Raw genomic sequence first — 25,323 nt, forward strand, 5'->3', positions numbered from 1 at the left:
TACCTGCCCGCCGCCCATGCAGGTTCAAGACGGCAGCTCTGGGCTCCTTTTAGCTCAATGCTCTGTCTCGTCTTCATCACCTCTGTCATCTTCCTTTCCTCTGCCAAAAACTGTCATTAGTGATTCCTGATTCCTTCTTTCTGTCTCTGCGGCTGAGGGAGCGTCAGGACACAAGTTTGGCTCCAGTGTGAATCCGGTTTTACTGATCACACTGTTGTAAGATGTTTCACTCCAGTGACTTTTAACGGTTTGTGTTTTGTAATAAGAGAAGGTTTATATTCACATTAATCTGCTTATTAACTCATGATAGAACTTAATAAATATCAGAAAAGAAGAATAAAATAAAATAAAAATAAAAATCTGTGCAAGTGACATATTTGCATTGAAAACAATATTGCAAATCAAATAAGAAGAAAATTCCTCTCCTCCCGTCTCTCGCTCCGTCCTGATTGGCTGTGGCTTTTATCCGTCGGCCAGTGGAACGGTCCAATTTAGCCTTGACTGCTAATCTGACAACAATTAAGCGGGGCGCTTAGCGGTGAGGTGAGGGTGAGGATGAGGATGAGGTTGGAGCCAAGTGGGCGGGGCGCCGGAAACAGAGCCGCCGCCGCCAAATGACGTGGAACAGATGAGATCTGGGATCGATGGTGGTGTAGTGATGCTGAGAGGAGAGGAGGGGTGGGGCTGGCTGGGTGGGTGGGCGGGTGGTTTACAGGAGATACAGAAATGTCGGCACGAAGCGAACACACCTCAGACTCGGGCATGAGGGCGACACGCTGCCGTGTAATCACCTGTTGAATCGAGTAAAGTCTGTTTGGCTTAATGTGTGTATTTCCATCCCTCCGTCATTAGCCTCTTACTGGCAGGGGACGGACCAGGGTTCACCTGGGCTGCCGCTTTCCAGATTTAGCCTCTGTGCCTCTGCTGCTCTTCCCTGCCGAGGGGGAGGGAGGGATGGTGAGTGGGGGAGGGAGGGATGGTGAGCGGGGGAGGGAGGGGAGGGGAGGATAGAGCCAGATTAGGTTGCAGTGAGTGACAGAGGTTGGCTGGAGGTGAGATCAGTGTAACGGATCTCCCCAGAGGAAGAGGAAGAGCTGGAGACAGACTGGATCCCGTCCCATCAGTCACCTAAACGCACCTCCAAATAACTTAGTTTTTAATTTGCGCCGCCGTTTTATCAACAGTGAGACTCGCTGCCAGGTGACTCCGACCTTGGCTCCAAATTTTTTTTTTTTTTTGTGGGGGGGCGGGAGTTGGAAACATTAGTGGGTATTTATGAGGGTCATTATGGGAGTAATGAGGACATTATTGTGATGTCCTTCCTCCCCTCCTCTGGCTTCTTCACGTCCAAGATAAAAACACAACAAAGAACCAAACCAACAGAGATATGTTTAAGACTTTAAAGGGATAGTTCAACATTTTGGCAAATTGGCCCATTGCCATAATCCCTCCAAAACGCTCTGGTGGACAAGTTGTGACCTGCACATTCACCACGCTATGAGATAATAACAGAACGTTACGAGACAAAGTTGTTTTAGAGGTAAATACTGTACAAAACCGCTGATGCGCGTTGCTTTCAGGGACAGTTTTTCAGCAAGCAGTCTCTGCATTTACTGTACCTTGAAAACAACTCTGTCTCGTAACGTTCTGTTATTATCTCATAGCGTGGTGAATGTGCAGGTCACAACTTGTCCACCAGAGCATTGTGGAGTTGTTGGATTGTGTATTTGATGAGTTTGATGAGGGAAACCAAGAAATCCCATGAGCCTCCGTAGCGTAGCTCTGAGCACCTCGCGGCTCCGCTCCGCCGTTCTAAAAATAGCTTGCACCGACAATTAAAGGTAACGAACCTACTGCTATGACTATAGGGATTATGGCAATGGGCCAATTTGCCAAAATGTTGAACTATCCCTTTAAAGTCTGAGGTTCAGTTGTAGTTGTTGTTGTTGGACGGTTTCAGCTGAGTCACTGTAGTTTGGTTCAATCCAGTGTGGGAAGACGTTTAAGAAACAAGACATCAATCAAGACTCAGACTGAAACTCATCTTCATCTTGAACTTCCACACGTCCAAAACTTTCTTATTACCCAACTACCCAACCGCCGCCGTCGTCGTCATTCGAGGCTACATTGGCTACACAAGTGGCGGCGAGAAAATCAAGCATTTGATTGAACTCTGGAGTGTTTTTGATTCAAGACTGGAAGCAGCATCAGTAACACTTGTTGTACTGACAGAAGGCCAGAAATCATTTGCAAACTGAGTCTCTGTGTGTGTGCAAAGAGAAACTAATATTTGAAGGAAGTGAAACAGTGTTTGTGTGTGTCTCAGATAAAAAGGAAGGGAGCCTTTGATGATGAGTGTGTGTGTGTGTGTGTTTGCGGGTGTGATAGAGAGAACAAGCAAGTGTGTGTGTTAATGAGTCAATATGCCTGAGATCTGAAGCTTCGGTCCTCTGCCTCCGCTTCTGCCAACATCACAGGCCACTGATAGTAATGAGGTCAGAGGTCAGAGGTCACAGGGTCAGTGAAGACCACATGGGAGTAAAATTTGGACAGAAACAAACTGAAGTTGAGATGAATGTTTTGGTTTTTGTCACTGAACCTGATTTATGGTTTCACAGTTTTACAATGAAGAGGAAAATAGGATTCATGAGTCAGCGAAAATGAACGATGACAAAGAGAAACATGAGGAAGGAGGCGGAGGTGGTCGCTCCAACAGGAAGCTGTCATGGCTGAAGCGTCAGGACTCAGACAGACAGTATTCGGTCTGTGGTTTGGTCTGTTGAACGACTCTGGGTGAAAAGGGAATCGAACCCGATCGCGTGCAGAGAAACGAGTTCAGTGGAACACGGTGAGTCAGTCAGCTGATGGCTACAGTCCGGCCTCAGATCGGTCGTATAAACCGTCACCTCATGTCTGCAGGGTGAGAGACGTCCCTCAGAGATAGACACACACTATAAACTATAAAAACACCCACACGCACGCACACACACACACACACACACACACACACACATACACACACACACACACACACACACACACACACACACACACACCCTGGAGCAGCAGTGATGGGAACAGCCAGTACTTTACAACACTCTGGTTTTTCAGCAGCGTCCCACTTCCTCCTCATTTGCACTCATCAGAGCACACACACACACACACACACACACACACACATACACACACTGAGAAATACACCCACACATTCAGAAATACACACACACCCTTGCTGACCTCCTGACTGACTGTTCCTGGTCGCCTGCTGCTCATTCAGTTTTGGGGAAATTCAGCAAATTAACTGAAGAAGAAAATCAGACAGAAGATTCCTTTAAAGGGTTAGAAAATGTAATTCACTCTCTCTCTCTCTCTCTCTCTCTCTCTCTCTCTCTCTCTCTCTCTCTCTCTCTCTCTCTCTCTCTCTCTCTCTCTCTCTCTCACTCACACACACGCACACACAGACACACTCACTCACTCACTCACTACTGATGCATGTAATAGGAAACACTAGCTGCCAATTTAGCCTTTCATTCATTCATTCATTAACGTGTGTGAGACGGACGCACGTTCACATAAATCACTTTATCCGTCATGTGGTTGCAACACTACAGGAGGTCAAGGACACACACACGCACACACACACACACACACACACACATACGCACAAACACACACACATTAAAGCTTGATGATGCAAGTGGATGGGGATGATTGTGGAATCAATCAAGTCCAAATCAGCCAAGTTCTGCTGGCAACAGTGTGTGTGTGTGTGTGTGTGTGTGTGTGTGTGTGTGTGTGTCTATATATGTGTGTGCACATGTGTGTGTGTGTGTGGCTATTAGGGGTCATCTGTGTCTGGCAGAGGCTCCTCAAGTCACCAGCAGCCTGTGGAAGAACTGGTCATGAGACCAAGATAAGAGCTAAATATAGACTCTCTCTCTCTCTCTCTCTCTCATTCACACACACGGACACACACGCGGTAACACACTTGTGTAAATGCAGCATCTAAGGCCTGGACTGCACGGATACGATATATTCCTAAACGCACATTTTTCTGTCCAACTGGGCCTCTCGACCACACGACTACGGCGGTTTCACCCACATAAACGGAGACATTTTTAAACGTATAAAAAAAGTGGAGAAATAAAAAAAATATCCGATTACAGTAAGTGGATCCGTGTAGCGATGTTAAACGGAGCTGGTGTTGACGCGATGACGTCAAGTGCCTAGCATCAAGCCGTTCGCACATGCGCATCGAAGCAAAACGGTTGTCAACAACAATGGCCGACATGTACCGTGCTATCTGTGTGTGCACTTTTAGGTCTCAACTCAGCTCTACACATGAACGTAACGTTGTTGCGTCAACTGCACTCCACCGGTACGCGAAGGCTTCTGCTGCTGCGCCCAGTATTACTGGATAGCCCCAAACATCCACGGTTTAAAATACGTTCGTCTTCTGTGGTATTTTACATTATGCTAATCGCCACCTATCGGCCGGGCGTGGCGAAAATATCCGCTTAAAATAATATCCCTATACGTGTAGTCCAGGCCTAAATGAACCACTGAACCTATCAAAGAATCAGGCTGCAGATTTGCATTCTGGGTAATAATGTCTCCTCTCTTCTCCTTTCTATTTATTTTCTGTCCTCCTCTTGTTCGTCTCTCTGTGAGAACAGAGGAGCTCCACAGGGAGCACGCTGACAAACCCCGAGTCTCTGTGGATCAGCAGCGCCGGCGCCGTCACAGACATTTCATTTAGAAAAGTCAAAATCTGGACGACTTCATTTTTCTTTACTTTCTCTCTCTCTGTCTCTTTCTTTTTTTTCCCCTCTCAGACTGTGAAGTTTCCTCGCTCTGTGTTTACCTGAGGGATTAAAGAGCAAAATCCACCAGGAGACAAAATCCCAACAAACACCTCTGACCTGAATATCTGTAGGAACAACATCATCTTTCTGCTCCTAACTCAACCTGACAGAGAGAGGAGGATCTGCAGCCTCTGATTCTCTGATTTAACACATTTACACACAGTGTTTGTGTGTTTAACTGAGACAGAGCGGTGATGTGCGCCACTGATGCTCTGAGGGATCATGGGATATGTAGGCTAACCACAGGAAGTGATCAGTCGTTTCAGTTTTGCAGCTTTAGCGTCAGATTATTGGTAAAATGCAGTGCAAGAAATAGAACAAGGGGTGTCTTTTAGCTCAGTGGGTTGAGCAGGTGCCCTATATGCATAATCTAGCAGCCCCGGTTCGATTCCTACAGCTGTCCTATCAGTTAAAGGCCTAAAAGCTGCCCACTGCTCCTCAGGGATGGGTTAAATGCAGAGAAAGAATTTCACTGTACTAGCTGTATATGTGACAAATAAAGTACCTTTACCTTTACCTTTACCTTTAAAAGTAAAACAAAACAAGGTTATAAATGAATGAATCTCTGCAGGATAATTATTAACTTTATAGTTTTTCAGAGTTCATTGTTCAGGTTTTTATTCATCAGGGACAAAAAGTCAAATGTTTTCTGACTTCTGCTTTTTTCCTCTGAGCCAAAAGTGAAATATCAGATTTTTCTTCTGATTGTTTGTGGCACAAAAACAAAGAGTTGTCACTTGTGTGACATTTTATGCACCAAACAATTAATCAACGAGTAGATAATGACACTGCAGCACTGGTCTGCTCACTGAGATTAGATCCGTAGGTGAGCTCCTGAGGGCCGGTGGAGCCAGAGGAGGTTTGAATCCTGTTTGAGCCCCCGCTGTGATAAGTGAGTGAATATAAATCAAGTTGCTGCTAAAGAACGTCGTGTCGTTCAGTCGAGCTTCTCCGGATAAATAAAGATTGAACGGCGTGAGATAATGATTCCCATTGATCCACTTCCTCATTTAGCTTCTGTCCCGAGCCCACTGCGAGTTTTCATTGTCTCACTTTGTACCTTCAATAATCAAACGCCACATAATTGGCTTTCTGTGGCCCCTTATTAAATATGGAAGAGGGGCTGCGGACGGAGTGGGTGTCCGCTTTTGTTCGCAGTAATTAAGCACATCCCCTCGGTGTTGGCGGCGGCGGCTGGGAGAGAAAAATTAGTTGGGAAGTTGAAATTGTTGCAGCTTTTCTGTTCTTGTTACCCGTCGACAAACGGCCCTGTGACTCCCGGCGACTCTTCGCTGTCAGGATGAAGTGTCAAGCTTTAGGAGGTCCAGACATTTCTGCAGGGTCATGAGGTGGATGTATTTCTAAATGTTAAAGTTTATAGCTTCTTCTGAGATGAAGAAGAAATAAAAAAAAAACTAAGACAGAGCAGCTGGATGGACAAACGTCCCTCAGACGGACTGAAAAGATCAGGACTTGTACGTTTTCTTTGCTCACGTGCAGGATTCCCCTCGTTGCCGTCAGTAGTCGTGAGCGGAGAAGTCGCTGTGGGGACGTCGGAGGTGTCTTTTTAAAAAGAATAAAATAAAACACTTCCTGTCAAAGTGACCTACAAGAAAGTGGGAGCGAAGTGAGTGGGACACTTAACGCCGGTCCCCGCCTGGCAAGCTGCCCTTATCTCTCATGTCACTTCAATGTGCGAAGCTGAAAGTGATTACAACCTTTTCTGCAGCTCCTCTCATCATCATCTTTCATATCTATGGGCCCTGGTGCGTCACTTAACCTTCACACGCCCCCCCTTCCTGTATTACCACAACTCTCTCAGACATGAGACATGTTTAAGGCGTCAGTCGGGAGAATTTTAAAAGTGGTTCAGAAAAATAAGAGAAAACGTTGGTTCGATCACGTCAGTGCAGGAGACTCAAAAAGAGGATTTTGACCTTTATAAATCAAGTAATAACTACAAGAACTCTTCATTGCTACTAAACAAAATGTGGATAATATGTGTTTTACTGCAGCTGCAGTCGGGCCTGGACCTCCATCACGTCCACAAAGGTCAGAGCTGAGGTTAAACTCCCTGCTCGGACTCGTCACTTCTTACAGACGGAGGAGGAGAAAAAGTGAAATTAGATTTCGTCCTCTGGGGAATTGAGTTAAAGTGCAGAATAAGTTCAGCGACTCAGCAGTAAGTGAGTGTGACTTCTTCTTCTTCTTCGTCTTCTTCTGCAACATCTGTCGGCACTCGGGTCGTCTCCAACCTGTAGAGGTGGGAGGAGTACAGGAGCCTGTCGGGGTCAAAGCAAAGTCTTCGTTCATTCATTCAACACAGCAGAGGAGTCGACCTGAGAAATCGTCACGTATAATTCAACAGAGACTCTTCTTTTTTTTTAACTCTGCTAGCGCTCGATATCTACAGCCGAGAGCTGAGAGAGGTTGACCTTGTATGGCGGTGGTGCTGTATCCATGTGTGTGTGTGTGTGTGTAAAGGGAAGTTTGGACAGTCCAGAGCACTGGCGAGGACTCACCGGCACATGACTGGGCTTGTGACTGACCTTACATAACATTACAAAAGGTCTGTTGTAGCTCTGCCAGGAAAGCAGCAGCCGGGGGCTTTGATTTCTCCATGTGGATCGATACAGAATCCCATAATGATCAGAACCGTAAAGGCCTTAGTTTACATTAACACACACACTTAGATCTCATGTTTGTGAGTGTGAGTGTGCTTCACGGCACTAGAGACGATTCCATTGTTTAAATGCAGGTTTTTTATTTTATCTTGTAGATTGTTTTTTATAGAAATTAAGTATATTCTGAGTAGATTTTGTTAATTTTGACTTTTATCTAGTATTAATGGCACAAAAAATGGAGGAAATTTAAAAACAAATGTCAGGACAAAGCAGCGGAAAGAAAAAGCAACACTGTGTCTTTTAAAAGTCTGAAAACGATATTAAGAAAGTTGATTTCATGTGGATTAACACCAGAATATAAAGACCAGTGTGTTGTATTTCCTGTATACTCTGTGTAACAGGGACATTGTTCTGGTTTCATAGGTGACCTGAACTGGCCTGTTTGTAATTAGCATGTAGACGTGGGTTTCTTCTGGTTTAAACTAAACTTGGCTTCATATTTTTAGCTCCACCTTCAAAGGCTTAACGCCACCAATGAGATCGTTTCTGAGAAACCCTTGTGTAACCATTATGCCAATTTACTATTCATAGAAGTCTAATGGAGGAGGATGCACCTCCCCTCCCCCCCCACACCATAACTAACAGTAGGAACCTGTGATGAGGACGTATGGTGCGTTTAAAGATAGAAGTGAATGATGCACCTTCAGCACATCCAACATGCTGGAGAGGCTCGTTGGCCTTTCCATATCCACTCACTGGTTTTAGCCCAGATAGCTCTCCCACGTGCCCGGGCCGGCGCTATAAATAGCGCAGGTTTAATGCGCGATTGTCCCGGCAGGCTTTTTATGACTGAACGGGCCAGTAGGTTTTCACTGTTGTTACTAAGGCAGAGATTAACCACAAATGGAAGTCACCACACCACATCACACATCACACATCACACTGGCTTCTTTGCTATTCCTCCTCCATAATTACACACTGATGCCCTTTACAAGCAGGACGCCGGCCCGCTCGGGTATATGGGTCTCAAAAGGTCGAAAGTCAGAGCAAAGTTTTTAGATTCACATTAACAAAACAAAACGTCCTGTTCTTTTGGCTTCTGTATTTCTGTTTGCTCATAGTTCATAGTCACAGTTGCACTAAAAAAAACTCTTCAACTCCAAATGGACTGATTGTAATTTCCCCTGAAGTGTGCCCTCTCTCCAACTTCAAAGGTGTCTGTATTCTACATTAATTTCATGCACATTTGCTTAATCTACCCAGTCTAATGCTCCATTTAAGCCCTAATCGATTCAGACAGAGACACAGTGAGTGATGTGTTCATTCCTGAAATGCTATTGTGTATATCACGCTGCATTAAAACACAGAAGAACCAGCCACTTTTCTTCCTTTTTATTTTCCATTTTGGAGAATAAAACACATTTATTTCTTTATACATCTGATTTGTATTCGCACCTCTTCTAACTTCTCTCTCAGCTAAAGGCCACCTCGGTAGGGGATGTTCAGGGAGTCTGAGAAAGCTCCTTTTGAAGTCAATGCATTGAGACTTTTTATGGATTCGAATGGGCTGTTTCGCTGCCTTACTGGGCTAATGAACTGTGTTTGACCCAGTGCAGGAGCTTCTCTGTTCATCTGAGAGAGGCTATGAACTGCAAAAAAAACTTTGACGGCTTTCCCTTTTCCACCGCGCAGAGAAAAACTTTCCTCACCAGGAAAGTGACAGCATCGATTTGTGTTCAAAGGCTCAGAAGAATCCTGTGTTTTCTGTTTACCCAACATGCATCTGTCTGAAGTCGAGCAGAGGAGTAAAGTTGAGACGCGCAGATTCAGCCGAAGCCCACAATTACACCAGAGCGGCGTTAACTGAAAGTGGAGCTTGTTGAATTTGCAAACTAGAGACTTGACTCAACCGAGTTCAACCCAGGTTTCAGAAACGAGGACTCGACAGTTGACGAGACATGAAAGTGAAAACGTGTTGAGCCGAGTTTGAACATCTGAACGTCCTCGACATCTCTCTGAGTCTGACAGTTGACAGTGATTCATGTCGCGTCTTCAAACAGCAGCCACTGATGTGTTTTTTTTTTGTTTTTTTTAACCTTGAAGCCGCTTCCTAAACTTAACCAAGTCGTTTTAGTTCCTTAAACATAGAGGTGGCAGAGCAGAAGAAACACAGTGCGACTTAAATCTTAAAGAAATATTAATGAGCTTCTTTGTTCAGTCTGAATCTGAGACCTCAGATTACTTAGTATATCCAACCACCTGACTATTTTCAGCTGTTGGCTCTGGGGTCAGGTGGCAGTGGCAGCAGCAGCAGGTTGAGTTAAGGCGGTCCAGATGTCCCCCCGAGCACCATCCCCAGGCCAGATGAGATGTATAATCTCTTTAGCGGGGTCTCCTACTGGGAGCCACCCAGCAGCCAGATGCCCTGACCACTGCTGCAGCACCTGCAGCGACCTGCATCAGGTTGCTTGCCGTGTCGACCCCTCGGTGACAGAGAAGAGCTGCAGGGACGTGACCAATTATGGGTAAATGATCAGAAGGATTTGTTCCTCTGAAACTCTGAGCCTCAGGTTTGATTCCAGTAATGACCCAGAGTCCAATAGTCCAGCTGTTGCGTTGCCAATGAATTGCTTAATATAATTGTCAGTGTTAAGCATTGTTGTGTAGACACAGGGCTGGATCTAAGTCAACAGTTGACACATCAGTCTTGGATCTAACAACATCTTATCTAGGGTTGCAAAATTTTCAAAGTTGGAAACTTTCCATGGGAATTAACAGGATTTTTTTTTTGATTGGGTGGGTTGTTGAGTATAAGAATGGATTGTTCATACAAGAATTAAAACTTGATAAAGTTCTACTCACAAATAAATCTGTTGAAATGTCATGTTTTTTAATTGTATTATTTTGCATGGATGTCTGATTATGACAAAACAAAATATTTACATTTATGTTTGGATATGATACAGTTGTTTGTGTTTAAATTACCCCCAATATTCAGTTAATTCCCATAAATTCCCATAATTCCCATGGAAAGTTTCCAATTTGGAATATTTCCAAACTTTCCCAGCTTAACTTCCCATGGAAAGTTTCTGGAAATCTACCGAAAATTTTCCGCCCCTTTGCAACCCTAATCTTATCACTTCTTTTTATGATATTGAACAAGCGTGTTGGAGGTCAGCGGAATCTGCAAATGTGATGTTCAGGGAACTGAAGAAAAGCAGGAAAAATGAAATGAGAGTGGAGGACAGGAGGCGTCACTCCGTGCTGAGCTGCCTCTTCCTCTGCTGTGTGTGAGTCATGTTGCGTTGCCGTCGGGGGCTTCATCATTATTCAGAGGCAGCGCTGAGTTGGGAACACGCCACCACCGCTGCTGCTGCTGCTGCAGCCGCCACCGCCACACACTGTGGTCGCGTGTCGCCTTCTGCTGCAGCAGAGAGGACACGCAGATCTACGTCATGTGTGTGTGTGCGTGACGTGTGTTGTTGTGGTCTTACATGCAGTGAGGTGTGTGTTTACATGTGGCACGGGCAGGTCTCTATCGATGCATCAGCAGAGGGTGTGTGAATGTGATGCCAATGACATCACGGCACAGCAGCTCTGTGTGCAGGTGTGTGTGTATGTGTGTGTGTGTGTTCTCCTGTTCCTGTGTGCGTTCGGTTTCCTGCTGCAACATGTTGTGGAGACGTGTGAAAAGCGTGAGTCGTGCCCAAGGATGTTTGTATTGATTGACGGCTGCAATGAAAGAAGAAAAGAGAAAAGAAGGAGGGATGAGGGGAGGAGAGAGAAAGACCAGAGTGGAAACGAAGAAATCAATCAGGCTGTCCTCCGAGTTTATGAGGAGGTACAGAGGGAAGGATGGAGGGAAGAGGAGGAGGAGGAGGAGATGGGAGGGTGGAGGGGGAGAAGAGAAGATCAGAGGATGGAGAGGGAAAGATGGAGGGGGGAGGAAAAAGAAAAACATTAAAGGGAATGAAAGAAAAGAATGATGTGAAGGGCAGTAAAGAGGAAGGATGGCAACGGGTGATGACAAGATGGGAGAGGAAGGTAATGAAAATGGAGAGAAGGATGAGAAAGAAGATATTGTAGGCATCAACGAGGAATGAGAGGAGGAAAAAATGGTGGGAGGGAACGATAAAAGAGAGGAGAGGAGGAAACAGCAGGGATGAAGGGAGCAAGGAAGAAGAAGGATGCTGGGATGAGAGGGAAAGAGGACATGAGATGAAGAAGAGAAAGAAGAAGGAAAAGATGAGAGGAGGAGGAGATGATGCTGAGAGAAGGAAAGATGAAGAAGAGAGGTGAAGGAGGCGAGTGAGAAGGAGAAGAAGCAGGGGATGATGAGCAGAGGGGGCGAGTGGTGGAGGGGCATGAGTCAGGCGCACGTGAGGGGGATGTGAGCTGAATGCTAACTAACAGCTAGGTGGAAGCACATCTGCATCAGCAACTGGAAGGAGAGGAAACGTGGGGAGGGTCTTATAGAGGGCATCCTTCCTCCCTCCTTCTCATCTACTTCTCCTTCTCCATCAAGTTATGACTACCCACCCTCCATCGCACCCTCCTCTATCGCTCTTTTATTCTCTCTCTTCTGGTCCCCTTTCCTCCCTATTTTTGCATCCTTTCATCTCTCTTTGCTTTTCCTTTTCTTCCTCCATTTTTTGCCTTTTATCCTGCCTCCTCTTCACACCTCTCCTTTTCCTCCATCCATCCCTCCATCCGCTCTTTCTCTCTCCACTCTGCTGATTGGCTCTTTGATCATGTCTTCTCTCGTGTGCTGTGTAATTCTGCTCTGTAATTTATGAAACCATAAACGATATCAGCTCGTGTTACCCGTCCCTTGACCCAAATAAACACTCCCCGCTCACACCAAATAAACACACACTTATACACACACAGAGCTAAAGCAGCCACTGGAACAGTTGTAATAATAAAACAGTTTAAAATATGATGTAAGGAAATGAAACAAGATAAATATTTTCCCAAATGAAAGGAGAAAACGTGAGCGGTAATTAAGCGTGAAGGGTCGGTGCAGATAAAAAAAAAGAAAAAAAACACCCAGAGGCAGAAGCTGCAGGGAGGGATAAGAGGATTGATGGTCATTCACTGTTGTGTGGAAGCTGAGCTAATTAATTAGTATGTTGTTAATTCATCCTGAATGTGGGAACTGTCCATTAACTTCCTCAGGAAATGTGAATTCTGCAGTCTGAGCTTCGGCTCGTTAGCCAAGCTAGCTGTTAGCTGCGGCTGCGTCAGGTGTTTCAGTTGGATAGAAACAGTTTCAAGTTACAAATCTTTACAAAATAAAGTGCTACATTGCTACAAAGCTATAGCATCGACAGATTTAAATTAAATTGACCAGTGTAGAGGTGAAAAGGAAATGCTACTCTGTATGCTACCATTGAACTACCATCGTGTGCTATCTATGCAGATACCATGCTAATAAGGTAGCCCCAGTCTTCTGATAGCGACTCTAATCTTAGCTTGATTGGCTATACTCTGGCACAACCAAAAATAAATGTAATTTTTAAATAATTTACATGAAATAAACTCAGGAAATAGTGCTTTAATCACAATTTTTTATTCAAATTAAACTTTTTTGTGTTTTTAATCAAGATTTTTAATTTAATGGACTTAATAAAACATTAATTTCATAGAAGTAGTCTGTTAACTGCATCTACTATTGGACAGTTGCAGACTTGTGACCAAAAGATTCCAGAAACTGAGCTTTATGTTTTTGTGTAATTGTATGTCATGGGACACATTGTGTACTACTACGAGATGTCTGAGACAAAATACCAAAGAAACAATGTGCAGCTCAGTGTTAAGAGTCAGTTGGACACGACGTTAGCGCTGAGGGAATCTGATAGGGAGGGAAACCCGTCTGTTTGATTCAGTTTGAACGACGGTTGGTTTAACTGGTCGGCCCTGAGGGATGAATGAAAAAGGAAGTGTGTGTGTGAGTGTGTGGGGGCGTAAAAATGAATGAGAGTCCAGCTTCCTCATCATAGATACAATAGGTCATTGATCTTTCCCGCGTTTTCTCTGGGAAGAGCCGACATGTGCACAAACACATTCAGTGATATTAGGATTCCTGGTTAAATTCCTGTCAGACTGGTTTCTGTCACCACATGTTTTCTCTTTCTTTCTCCCTCGCACGCTTTTCCTTCTTCCCCCGAAATGTGCCTCCTCCCCCCTGAGAGACCACAGTCGTTCGCTTCTCAATGAGTCACGTACACACATTTCCTGCTCTTCTTCTTCTTTTTTTTTTTGTGTGTGTGACGTGGCCCAGTGTTTCAGTCTGTATCTCAGCTCTGTGTTGTGACTGCAGACCACGTGGAAGCTGCTGCAGACGGACATGCTATTTTAGGAGATCGTCACAGTTTGAGGTTCTTGTGGGTTCAGAACGTCGTTGAAGAGTTTCCACAGGGATTCAGTTTGTTCTTTAGAGCATTTTAGGGACTCTTGAGGAAGTGTTAGGGGTTCCTAATTAGTTTAGAGGGGTTCCTGAGGGGGGTTAAAGGGTGCTTGGTTGTTATAGGGCTTCTTAAGGGGGGTTCAAGGTGAGTGGACTCCAGAAGCCTGTGAGCCACAAGGTCTAAGAGCTTTTCATAGCTGCCAAAGGGCTCTCTTACCCAGAAACTTTTACAGATTGAGGGGGTTCTCCAAAGGGTTTTGGGTTTCACTGAAGGAGTTCATTGGGGTTGCAGGATTTTTTTTAAATTATTTGTGTGTGTGTGAGTGTTTTAGGATTTGTTGATGGGTTTTAGAAGAGTTTTCAGGGATTCATGAGGGAGCTGGCAGCGTCTCTGGTCAGGTTCAACGGATGGAGTGGGTTCAAGAGGTCATTAGAGGGATTTCTGAGGTCTAAAGTCCTTAATGAGGTTTATAGAGGCACCACATGGAAAATTTTCACACATTAATCTGTGAATGAAGGGAAGCACGTGTCACAGTTGAGAAGCAATGAATTACTGCCACTGGAGTAACGTCTCGTAACATTTGCAGAGCGCCCTGGGGGGATCTTCATCGGATTCTCTCTGGCAGGATGTTGTCGGGGGTGGGGGGGGATTTCCACAGAGCAAATAATTCACTTTAATAAGAACTGTGTGTTCACAACAGGTTTCGACAGCAAACAAAGCAGGATCGAGCGTTCTCCGCCGTGACCATAGAGTCCACAGATTACACCGAACGGTTCATTTCACTGATTAACACACACTCGAGCCAACGAAGGGGAACTAATCACCTGAAGACCTCTTGGGTCACGATTGCACTTTGTCGTGAGCCACTGGGAGATGTCGCAGGATAAATGCACGGAGGCGTTTCCACAGCGACTCCCGGCGTTTGACACGTTCTCGGTTCTAATCTTGCATTGTGTCGGGACAGATGCCTCTGTTGGTTTCAGTGTGGAACCTCCTTTAACATGGAAGTCTCATTATCTATAATGAGTAGCTGTTGAGAGATGAGAGGCTGTTGACGAGAGCTCCTTGTGGCTCAGACAGTTAGCAGTGTAATAATATACAGTATCAGCCAGATGATGGAGGCTTTTATCCAAAGTACCTCACACTGCTTCAACTGCATACATATTTTAGAAAGGGCGGCCTGGTGGGAACTAAACCCCTAATTCTGACAATGGCGGTGTCACGCTGAGCAGTGAACTTCAGAGGAAACACCAACCTCTGCAGCCTCGGAGAGGGAGCGGTATGATTTCCCATGTTTGGTATTGTGTGTTCCTGAGTGGTCAGAGAAAACATCTCACTACAGCATTTCCTTTGTGATCGCATGAAAGAGCAAAGTGGCAGATTCGAGTGACGCATGCAGACGTGTTCGCTTCTCTCCAGCTGTGATCAGCACCTCCAGTTTTTTTTGGGAATGCATTTTTTACAAAGACACTCACGCACTTCTGTTGCATCTCAACAGAACAAACAACCCCCCCCCCCCCCTCGAGACTTTCACTTTAATCTCAATGTTTGACTAACATGACCTTTCCCTCTCTCTCCTTCTCTTTTTCCATCTTCAGTATGGGGAGGAGGAGGTGTGTTCGGACCGTTTGGACACTGACTTCCCGGACATCGACCTCTCCCAGCTGGACACCAGCGACTTCGACAGCGTCAACTGTCTCAGCGAGCTGCAGTGGTGCAACGATCAGCCTGCAGACGCCTCACCAGCCTCCATCCACTACAGTACGGCAGATGAGCTCTTCGAGGTGAGATAAAGACCAGTGACTCGTTATTCAATGATCATAGTTGCAAGGCAAGGCAATTTTATTTGTATAGCCCGTTTTTACAAACAGTTTGTCTCAAAGGGCTTTACATGGCATCGTAACAACATCCTCTGTCCTTAGACCCTCACATTGACTTCTGATAAATGTTCTGACAGATAAACCTGGTTTAAGAATCAGTTATTTTGTCTCCATATTAAATACAAGCCAAAACATCAAAACAACAAACCAAATGCTGCCTCATGTTGAAGAATTAAAGGCTTCAGGTTGATTAAGAAATTGATCTAAATGATGTTGCACGTGCAGGTACAGAGTTAAAGTCACAAACGAGCTTTTGCTCATAAAGAAATTCAAGCCCAGATTTCTGTGGTGGTTTAAAACTAATCCACAGTTTTGGCCTCTTGGAGCCACAGTTTAGATTAATCTGATTTAATTGAGGAAAAACATCCAGTTTGGACCCCTGAACAACAACATCAGTGTTTCAGCAGTGATTGTCTCTCGAGGACACCTTTCGGTGAAGTCTAAATGAGCCAGTGAGGGATTTCAGTTCTGTAGTCTGGGTTAATGTCATGATTGATTTAGAGGCGACTTCCTTTCTCTAAATGTTTGACTGCTGGTAATACCGTTGGACAGAAATCTTGTCCACTTCTTGGAATCTTCAGTCCAGTGGGTCTTCAGCAGATTTTGCAAGAGATGAGGGATTTGAACCAGCAGAACGTTTTTGTACGTTTAATAAATCTCGGTTTCGAAGCCAAACTTTCCTTTGCTGTTGACATGTGCAAAGCCCCCGACCCTTCACCCGATCCCCCTGCTGAAATTTGGACATACAGTACGTCCCAGAGGGCACTGCCAAGAAAGTAAGTGCCCGTTACGCTGCTGCGTGTAACATGAGGACGGAGGCAGACCCATCAGCTTGGATCAGCCCGCTGCCTCCAGGCCCAGGGCTCTGGTATCATGTGCCCTCGCTGGATGAATTCAGGGAACACCCTCCTTGTTTTCCTCTATCTAAAAGCAAACCCTGGATCATTGATTGTCTATATGTTTCCAGCCCCAGTTATGACTCGCGGTCCCATTACAGAGGCTAAATTGAGTGCGTCTCCAGAATAAAAAGACAACAACAGAGAGATAAAGTAGCGTTTAGGTCCAGATCAGCGGCTATGTAATGCAACTCTACTGGTGAAAATTGCTCTAATGTTGCAACGCACCACCGAGTATTGGTTAAACGAAGATAGGCAAGGGATGATGGGAAAGTAGGTGAGGTAAACACTGACCGTCTCTGCTGTGTCTTTCTCGGTTGTGGTTCTTATTTCGATCCCCATTATTAGCTGACGCCTGAGTGACTGTTTGTCTTTCTGCCACCCCGACACAAAACAAAACTTTACGAGACAGTTGTTGTGTGAGGACGGACTCTCATCAGAGCTAATAGATATTTGTACTGATGCCATAATCGTTATGATCGTTATGAGAAAGGTGTGAGAGTAGAGCAGGAAGCTCGATCACTGCTGACGGTATCACACTCTTCTCAATTTCATCCTTTAATGAATCTTTTTTTACTTTCTTTTCTCTCTTCTTTTGTCAACTTCTGCTCGCTCTCAGACTTTAACCTACATCTCACAGCTCCCCTTTATTATCTTTTTAAGCAAAACTGATATTCCTCCCTCTTCGTTCCTCCACTATATTACATTTGAGCCGATAGTGTATTGATCAGACTAATAGGCTGCAGCCGAGCAGACGGTCAGACGTCTTTCATTTATGATCACAGGGTAATGAATAGAGTGATAAGGCGACAGATGAGACCCCCCTCTCCCACCATGTCTCCAACTCTCTGCCGCTCATCAATACGCCACTTTATTTACAGCAGCGTATTGGAATCTAATCCACGTTGGACCAGATTGATCCGTGTTTGTGTCGTCGGACTTCGTTTAACCTTGTAGAGAGAGTTGGAGAGGTTGGCTTCATATTATCACTTTAATAATAACACATTATCTTATTTCTCCCTCGTTCTCTGTTCTTGTCTGTTTCTTCCACACTCACATTTAAATGTAATTATTACTCAGGAAATCTCTTTAATATCTTTCTAATGTAATTAATGGAATGAGGTAATATCCACAAGTGTGTTTAAATGCGCTAATGTACCACTGCTGATGGCAATAAAGCTTTGATTACAATCTGCTCACAGAGATAGACAGAAAATCATGAAAAGGAAAGAAGGTTTGAGGAGGAAAAAGGATTTTCAGAGGTTAGATTCAAACTCCTGCCTCTGGCGGGTGAAGCACCACGTGGAAAAGCAAGTGAATTAATAAAACAGAAATATATTTCAGCCAAAGTCGACTGTGATTATCAGGAACAGCATCATTTATACCCCCTAAAAGTTCTAACTGACTCCGAGAACGTTCCTGACATCAAGTGGAGTCGCAGCAGCAGCATCCAGTGAAGAGAAAGAGCATCAGCAAACCTGAGAGACAGAGAATAAATTTAATAATAAATAGTTTGGCAGCCGGGAAACAGATAGAGCTGGATGATAAAAGGAAGAGACAGATGACTGGAGCTCGGTGGCTTCCCGTAGGCCAGCCATGCTATCACCTCTCCACCAGACTCTGCTCTCAGCAAGATGGCAGCTCCACAACAGTAAACAACCCCTGTGTGGATGTAACAGGAGGGATGAGGGGGGTGTGGGGGTGGAGATGGGGCAAAATCTGGGCTGAAATTACAGATAAATAATGCATTTTGATGTGCATCTTCACATCCTCAAATTAGTCTGTTTTCATGCTTCTTCTTTTTTTTTTTTTTTTAAAGCATGAACATCTTCACAGGAAGCCAGAAGAGTCAAACTGAATCACATTCATCACAGTGGCTGGGAACACAATGGTGCAGATCAGTCAATAAACATTTATAAAAATAACTCCCCTGTATCAGCAAGCTTATGCTTTGTTCTTTATAATGAGGTCAAAGGTTGGGGTTAGTGTGTCCTCATCATGTGAACTAACGAGGTAGAAGAGAAGCAGGAGTGAGATAACAGCTGATTAAGTGTGAACACAGGAGGACGGTCGGTGGAGGAGAGAGGAGTGATTCAGCTGCTGCGTCACCGAGCCTTTAACAGTCTCTTCTCTATTTCAAGATATAAATGTAGATTAAAGCAGAAGTAAGCGATCCGGTCGTTTTGGCTAATGCTGCGTTCCAGGTAGGCTTTTGAGACCGTAAATTACAGCTTCAAGTCACAATTTACGACTTGGTAGCGTTCCAGGCAACCCACTCGTGTTTTTCCGACCTGTTTTACCGGTGAAAGTCACTATAACGGCCACTCGTAACTTCCGACCCGTGAACTCGTACCAGATCGAACTGGTACGACTTCACAGGTCGGAAAAACACAAGTTACGAGTTGCCTTGAACGCACCATAACAGTCCTCGTCCCTACGTCACCACATTCACGGCGTCCCTTGGCTGCACACACAGCCCTGCATGCCGTTCTCTCTCCTCATTGGATAAAAACTGTAGGATACGATAAATGTTTTCTCCTCGGCTCAGAGCAGAGCAGAGTGACTGACAGACCCGTGTTTCAGACCAAACACTCTATGTAAGTGATTGCTGTCGGAAGATATAACTATTTAAGACTTATATTAATACAAATATATCACTTACTTCTGCTTTAAGTACTAATGTATTTTACATCTGGCAGTTAACTGTTACTTTTTAACTGATTCAGGCATCTTAGATGGCACTAAAACATTAATGAAAGCTTAAAGCTCCATACAGTATAAAGGTAGATGTTTGTATTAAAGCTCCATACAGTATAAAGGCAGATGTCCATGTGTAGTGTGATTATAAAGCAGCTCTAGGTTCTATATTAATACTGTGAAAGTATCAAAGTCTCAGTCCACAGAGAAATGCACACAGCCTGTATTCAGAAACTGAGCCTCAAAACCAGCCGTCAGGACTTCCTGTCACTTTGTGATGTCACAACAGAGCAGTTATCAAGCCACGCCCACTTTGACCAACCATCCAACACTTGCAGGATTTGGTTTCTCTGTGTGTTTTATTCTGAAATCTGCTCTACAGCCAATTAGCAGAGAGGCTCAGCATTAGCGAGTTAGCATGTAGCTAGCCAGAGTTTCTAGAGCAGCTGTTCGTGGTGAACTGGATTCGGTTTCAGAGCTGTGTTGTCCTTTAACCTTTAGTCTGTCAGGGCTGTGACCTGTGTCCTCTCTGTGTTCGACTCCCTGCAGATAGAAGAGGAGAATGCGGCTCTGCTCGCCGCTCTCACTGACAGTTTGGATGGCATGGTGGATGCCGAGGTGGGCGGGCTCTCCGTCTTCCCCGCCCTGGAGGAGGAGCCTGACCAGGACGAGGAGGAAAATGATCGTCTTCCTCTCAGCGCCGGGGACTTCAGCCAGTCCCTGGGGGCGGAGTCGGAGGATCCATCACTAGTAAGCAGCACACCGCCGTACTGTTTGCAGATAAACTCTCTAACCTCGCTGAGGAACACAAACTCTGTACATGAACTTGATATTCTCACCTCGGACGCCCCCCTGCTGCCGGTTCAAGTGGCTCCTTTAATACACACTTCAAACACCAACCCACTCCCGTGCTGCACCTCTCCTTTTCCCATGCTCCCCCTCTCTCTTTTTTTTTTCTTTTCCCGCCCGCATCTTAATCTGTGTCGCGTTTACCGACCTTGATGTTCCCCTCGTCGGCCCGCGAAGGTTCAAAGTCCGTCTTTAAATCCAGGAAAACAGAGGGGCCCTGAGGCAGCACACAGTAACCTTTCATCCAGTCTTGTCCTCCCTGTGTGTGTGTGTGTGTGTGTGTGTGTGTGTGTGTGTGTGTGTGTGTGTGTGTGTGTGTGTGTTTCAGGAGCACATTTCTTTACAAGAATAGAGAGAAAGTTTAAACTGAAGAAACTCTGCAGATGCTCATTTATTAGCATTAATTATTTAGAAATAACATTGGACTTACTGTAAGTAAGTAAAGTAAAGTAAACAGGATTTTTATTAATTTGCAAAAGTTGAACTCAAACAAACATCATAAAAAGTAACAAACAAGGAAAAGACCAAGTTTATCCAATAATAATACTTTCAATGTCAAATTTGGATTAAAAACAAACATACTTTATAAGTTTGTTGTTTACTGTAGGACGATGTGAACAAACTAAAGTACGTTAAAGATTCACCTTCACAAAATTGTTTATTCAAGGAAGCAAATTAACTCCAGATTAATGAGACGTGTTCACATCCTGCTCTTGACCTTTGACCTGTTTGTAGTAATGTTGTTGTGTTCTGTCCCGACGACCCTTGAACGCAACGCTGGTCCATAAAATTACAGTGAAAACGACAGTTCAGTTCAGGTTCCTTACAAGTGCAGTTATCCAGAGTGTGTGTGAGTGTGTGTGTGTGAGGGAGAGTGTGTGTGGCCCTCCAGCACGTGGTCGAGTTTATGTGTGTTTGCTTGTTTTCAGCCCCCCCTCCCTACTCGCTCTCTTTTCACACAGTGCTGCTGGATGCCTCTCTCTCTCTCTCTTTTCTCTCTCTGGGCCCCTCCGTCGTTCCCTGAATCCGGCTTCTAGGAAACAAACCTTGTTTTTTCTCTCTCCATCGGCCCTCTGCCTGCACCTGAGCCATGTCCTCCTCAGAAAAACACACTGAACCTCCATCTCCTCACACAGGATCAACACATTGCCCCGGCCTCCCTCTGCAGCAGCAGCAGTGAACGAACCGCGTGCCCTACTTTCCCCGCGGTTCACTCTGCTGTCAGGAGAATGCAGCCTCTGGAGCTTAATTGAAGCAGGAAGCTATTTCCCTGCAATAAATGACTTATGATTACTGCTGTAATGTGGCCTTATTGCACTTGTCAAGATGAATCCAACCCGCTTCCTTAATTTGACTTAAATTTCACAGCGAAGAGGGGGCGGCTCGCTGGGTTTTTCTCGTGCGCTCTGATTTAGCGGCGGCCCACAAAGATGCTATTGTTTGGCGGCCGTGAGTCATGTCGGAGGGCTGAATACCGACAGCGTAAATATTCGCCGAGCTGCACTGCTGCCTTCCCATTTGCAATTACACACCGAATCCAGCCATAAAACACGGCTGTCGGAGGAGTCGGAGGAGATTTGTTAAGCTTCAAGGTTCGGGAGGCGTCGACAGTGAGAAACGGTGAAAGAAAATGTTTTAAGAAGGAAAAATTAACAAAAGAAATTCTTCTGAAACTACAGGTGAAAAGAGGAGGAGGAAGAGGATGATGAGCAAGAGGCGGAAGGTGAAGGTTAAAACTCACTCTGTAATGTCACTTCTAGTATCTACAGTACAGTTGAGTACAGTGAGATTTATTTATTTTAAAGTCACATGAAGTAATTAACAGTGACAGACCAGGTCAGTGTGTCACCTGTGTTACATCACAGGTCAGCTGCTGGAGTCGGGCCAAGCCAGGCATGGGAATACGGTAGTTCGAGCTGAGAAGATATAATTCCAAAGAAAATGGCTCCAAGATTAATAAAGTGAAAATATTCAAAATAAAACAAACTCCTACAGTGATGTTGGCTTTTTTTAATTTGACAATTTTTTAACCTTGATTAAAAAGTAAAGCCTCAGTGAACTTATACGTTCAATTAAACTGATGCCAACTAGTGAATAATGAAGAGTTCAGCTCAACTTACATTAAATAAACTGACTGATGATCGTCAGCTCTGGATTCAGACCAAAGCAGAAACTCTTGAAGTGATGTTTGACTTCAGATCAGAGAGATTTTGATCCTATTGAACAAGTTTACAGACTCGTCACCATCAGTCCTGATAGTTACTGTACCCACACATGTACCTGCGCTCAGGTGTGCTCACATCAATCAGGCTGGAAACAGTGTAGGAAGATGAGCTTCCTCTTAAATTTTAAAGGCACAACTTGCTCTGATGGGACCGACAGGACCTGAACAGCTGAGGCTGAAATATTAGGAATAAAACCAGCTGTAATGAAGCAGAGTTTGTCTCTGAGACGAGTTCTGTCTCAGGATCTGAGAGAAAAATGAGCAGAGGAAGCGACATTCCTGCCAAATTGGTGGAAATGATAACGACTTCAATGACCTTAGATGGTTCAGTGCAGGAATCAGGAGTCGTTTGGCAGATGAGGGAGCCAAGAAATGTTGAGCCTGGTGTTGAGAGCCGTTAGTGAGCGCCGGTGTTTTTTGTGCACTGGCAGCAAACAGGGCGAGCGGGGCTTGTGTTGCTGCAGCAGGTGAAAGGCCACCGAGGAGGTGTTTAGCCCAAAACAGTAGAGAGGTCGAGCCACCAGATGCCATCGACTTCACTGTTGTGTGGCAAAACTTGCACACACATGCACACACACACGTCCTGCCCTTGTCTAACCTTGAGGACTCAGTCGACTTGTCACAATAAGGCCGAGTGGAGGCTGGTTAATCAGTTACACCTCCTGGTTTCACTCAGTCTGGTTTGAAAAGACACTGAAGGTCGAATGTAAAGAAGAAGGTTCAGTTACAAACAGAGCCTAAAACGCTCCTCCGTCATGTTTGAGTTGCGTGGTTTCTCCGTCTCTGATGATTCTTTTGTGTAACTTTCATACGATTGGGAGAAATCTCAGTTTTACTTGAGTGAAGAGATTAAACATCAAGGACCAGACAGAAACAGGAAGCAGTGAAGCTGAACCATGAGTTTAAGCTTCATCGTTTTTCCTCCAGGTTTCTGCCTCATATCAAGGCAGCGGCTTCTTCTGCTTTAGTGCTAAAGGATCCTGTCTTGAGCTTTCAAATGAATCTTTATTGGCAATTGTCAATAGCCAGGACGGTCGGGATATAAATTGGACGGTTCACTCCAACAATCTGACCTGGAATTAAATAAGAATATTTCTAAAATTGTGTCTGTAGACGCTTAAAGGGATAGTTCAACATTTTGGCAAATTGGCCCATTGCCATAATCCCTATAGTCATAGCAGTAGGTTTGTTACCTTCACAACTTGTCCACAAGTGCGTTTTGGAGTTGTTGGATTGTGTATTTGATGAGTTTGATGAGGGAAACCAAGAAATCCCATGAGCCTCAGTAGCGTAGCACTGAGCAGCTCGCGGCTCTGCTCCGCCGTTCTAAAAATAGCTTGCACCGACAAATAAAGGTAACGAACCTACTGCTAAAATTATAAGGATTATGGCAATGGGCCAATTTGCCAAAATATTGAACTATCCCTTTAAAGAGCAGTTAAGAAAGTAATGATGTGGCGTTCAGGGACAGTCAGGGACGGTGTTGACTTGAAACATCAGCAGTTAGAAATTCACTTCCCAGATAAATGCAGCTCTGTGTCGGAGAAGAAGCTTCAGTTTCCCTTAAACGCGAGCGCTGAAGCTGCGGCTCCACTCGTCACTTATCGTTGATTTACAGTCGGTGCCCTGTGTGTTACTAAAATGTAGATGGCAGTAATTCATCCTGCATTTTACAGCAGCAGCGGCTCGGCGACCGCAGCCGAGTGATTTAACATGCAGCTGCACCACGTGTCGCTCCGGCGTCGCTTCCTCGAAAGCTGCAGTAGTTCAGCAGAAGAAGAAGAAGCCGTTCACTCACTGGCTGCTGCTTCATTCCTCTGACAGTTTTCCCAAAGTTTTCCCCCCCACACACACACACACAGAGCTCCCCTCTTCTGTAACACAAACACCACTCCTCCACCTCCACTTCTACCTCCGTCTCCGTCTCTACAACTTCTGAGGCCGTTTCCCGTGGGCTCCGTCTCGTTAGCGCCTCCAGGCAGCAAAATGGGAGACTAGTATGACAAGTCACGACTCCCATCGCTGTAGGGGAGGGGAGGGAAGGGGAGGAGGGGGGGGGTGCACGTGAACTGATGAAATGCATATGAGGAAAGACTAGTGAACAGCAGTGGGATGTTTTTCTTTTCACGGAAAGCAGGGAACTTTTTTTTTCTTTTTCCTCGTTCCACTGAGGATGAATTTGAAACAGTCATGCATCGACTTGAACTGGAGGGCGGTGATTAAAACGTCACTGTTAAACGGCACCGTGGTGCAGCAGGAGCGTTGCGTAGTTGTGTAGTAGTATCACACAGTAACACGTGGCCGACGCCACTTAACCGTAGTGACACCAAACTGGTCACAGGTGAAAAGTCTGTTTACACATTAAACACCTGTATTTATGGTTTTTACCTCCGAGCTCCTGGATTCGTCTTTGAAAGAACCTCCTGCCAAGAAACATGATCGGAAAATACTTTGACTCATTTGTCAAAGTTTTTTTTCTATATGATCTTAATCCTGGACTTCCCCTGAGAGTTTTATTTTTGGATCTGCTGAATGATTCACGTGTCTCTGAGTTGACTGATGCTCCGAGGACAGAGTCCAGGTCCCTGTCTCAGACCAGAACATCTCACTTTGTTCAGACAGAACTCAGATGATCCCGACTGACGTTGACGTTGTCTACTCACACAGAAACGCTGTAATAACATGATGCTGTTTACTCTACTGGAGCTGCAAGGTGTGTGTGTCTCTATGTGTGTGTATGTGTGTGTGTGTGTGTGTGTGTTTCATCACCCATTTCCATCAGTTGAGTGCTTCACTGTCACATGACTGTTGTCACTCTCGTGCTCCAGTCTGAGTGTGGCGCTGCCCTCTACTGGTGCAGGACGACACTGCACATGAA

The 25,323-nt window shown here is 45.0% G+C and overlaps 1 protein-coding gene across 1 annotated transcript in view; it reads left to right on the forward strand.

Moving 5' to 3' along the window:
- ppargc1b (peroxisome proliferator-activated receptor gamma, coactivator 1 beta) overlaps window positions 1–25,323 on the forward strand; it is a gene marked incomplete at its 5' end in the record, with an annotated part of 101,920 nt that overhangs the window by 55,995 nt on the left and 20,602 nt on the right. Inside the window, 2 exons of the mRNA XM_083980763.1 lie at window positions 15,498–15,683; window positions 19,922–20,122. Of these exons, the coding sequence (XP_083836889.1) occupies window positions 15,498–15,683; window positions 19,922–20,122 (387 nt within the window). The remainder of the gene's footprint in view (window positions 1–15,497; window positions 15,684–19,921; window positions 20,123–25,323) is intronic.

The sequence above is a fragment of the Trachurus trachurus genome, assembly GCF_905171665.1.
Source record: "Trachurus trachurus genome assembly, chromosome: 10".
Taxonomy (NCBI): Eukaryota; Metazoa; Chordata; class Actinopteri; order Carangiformes; family Carangidae; genus Trachurus; species Trachurus trachurus.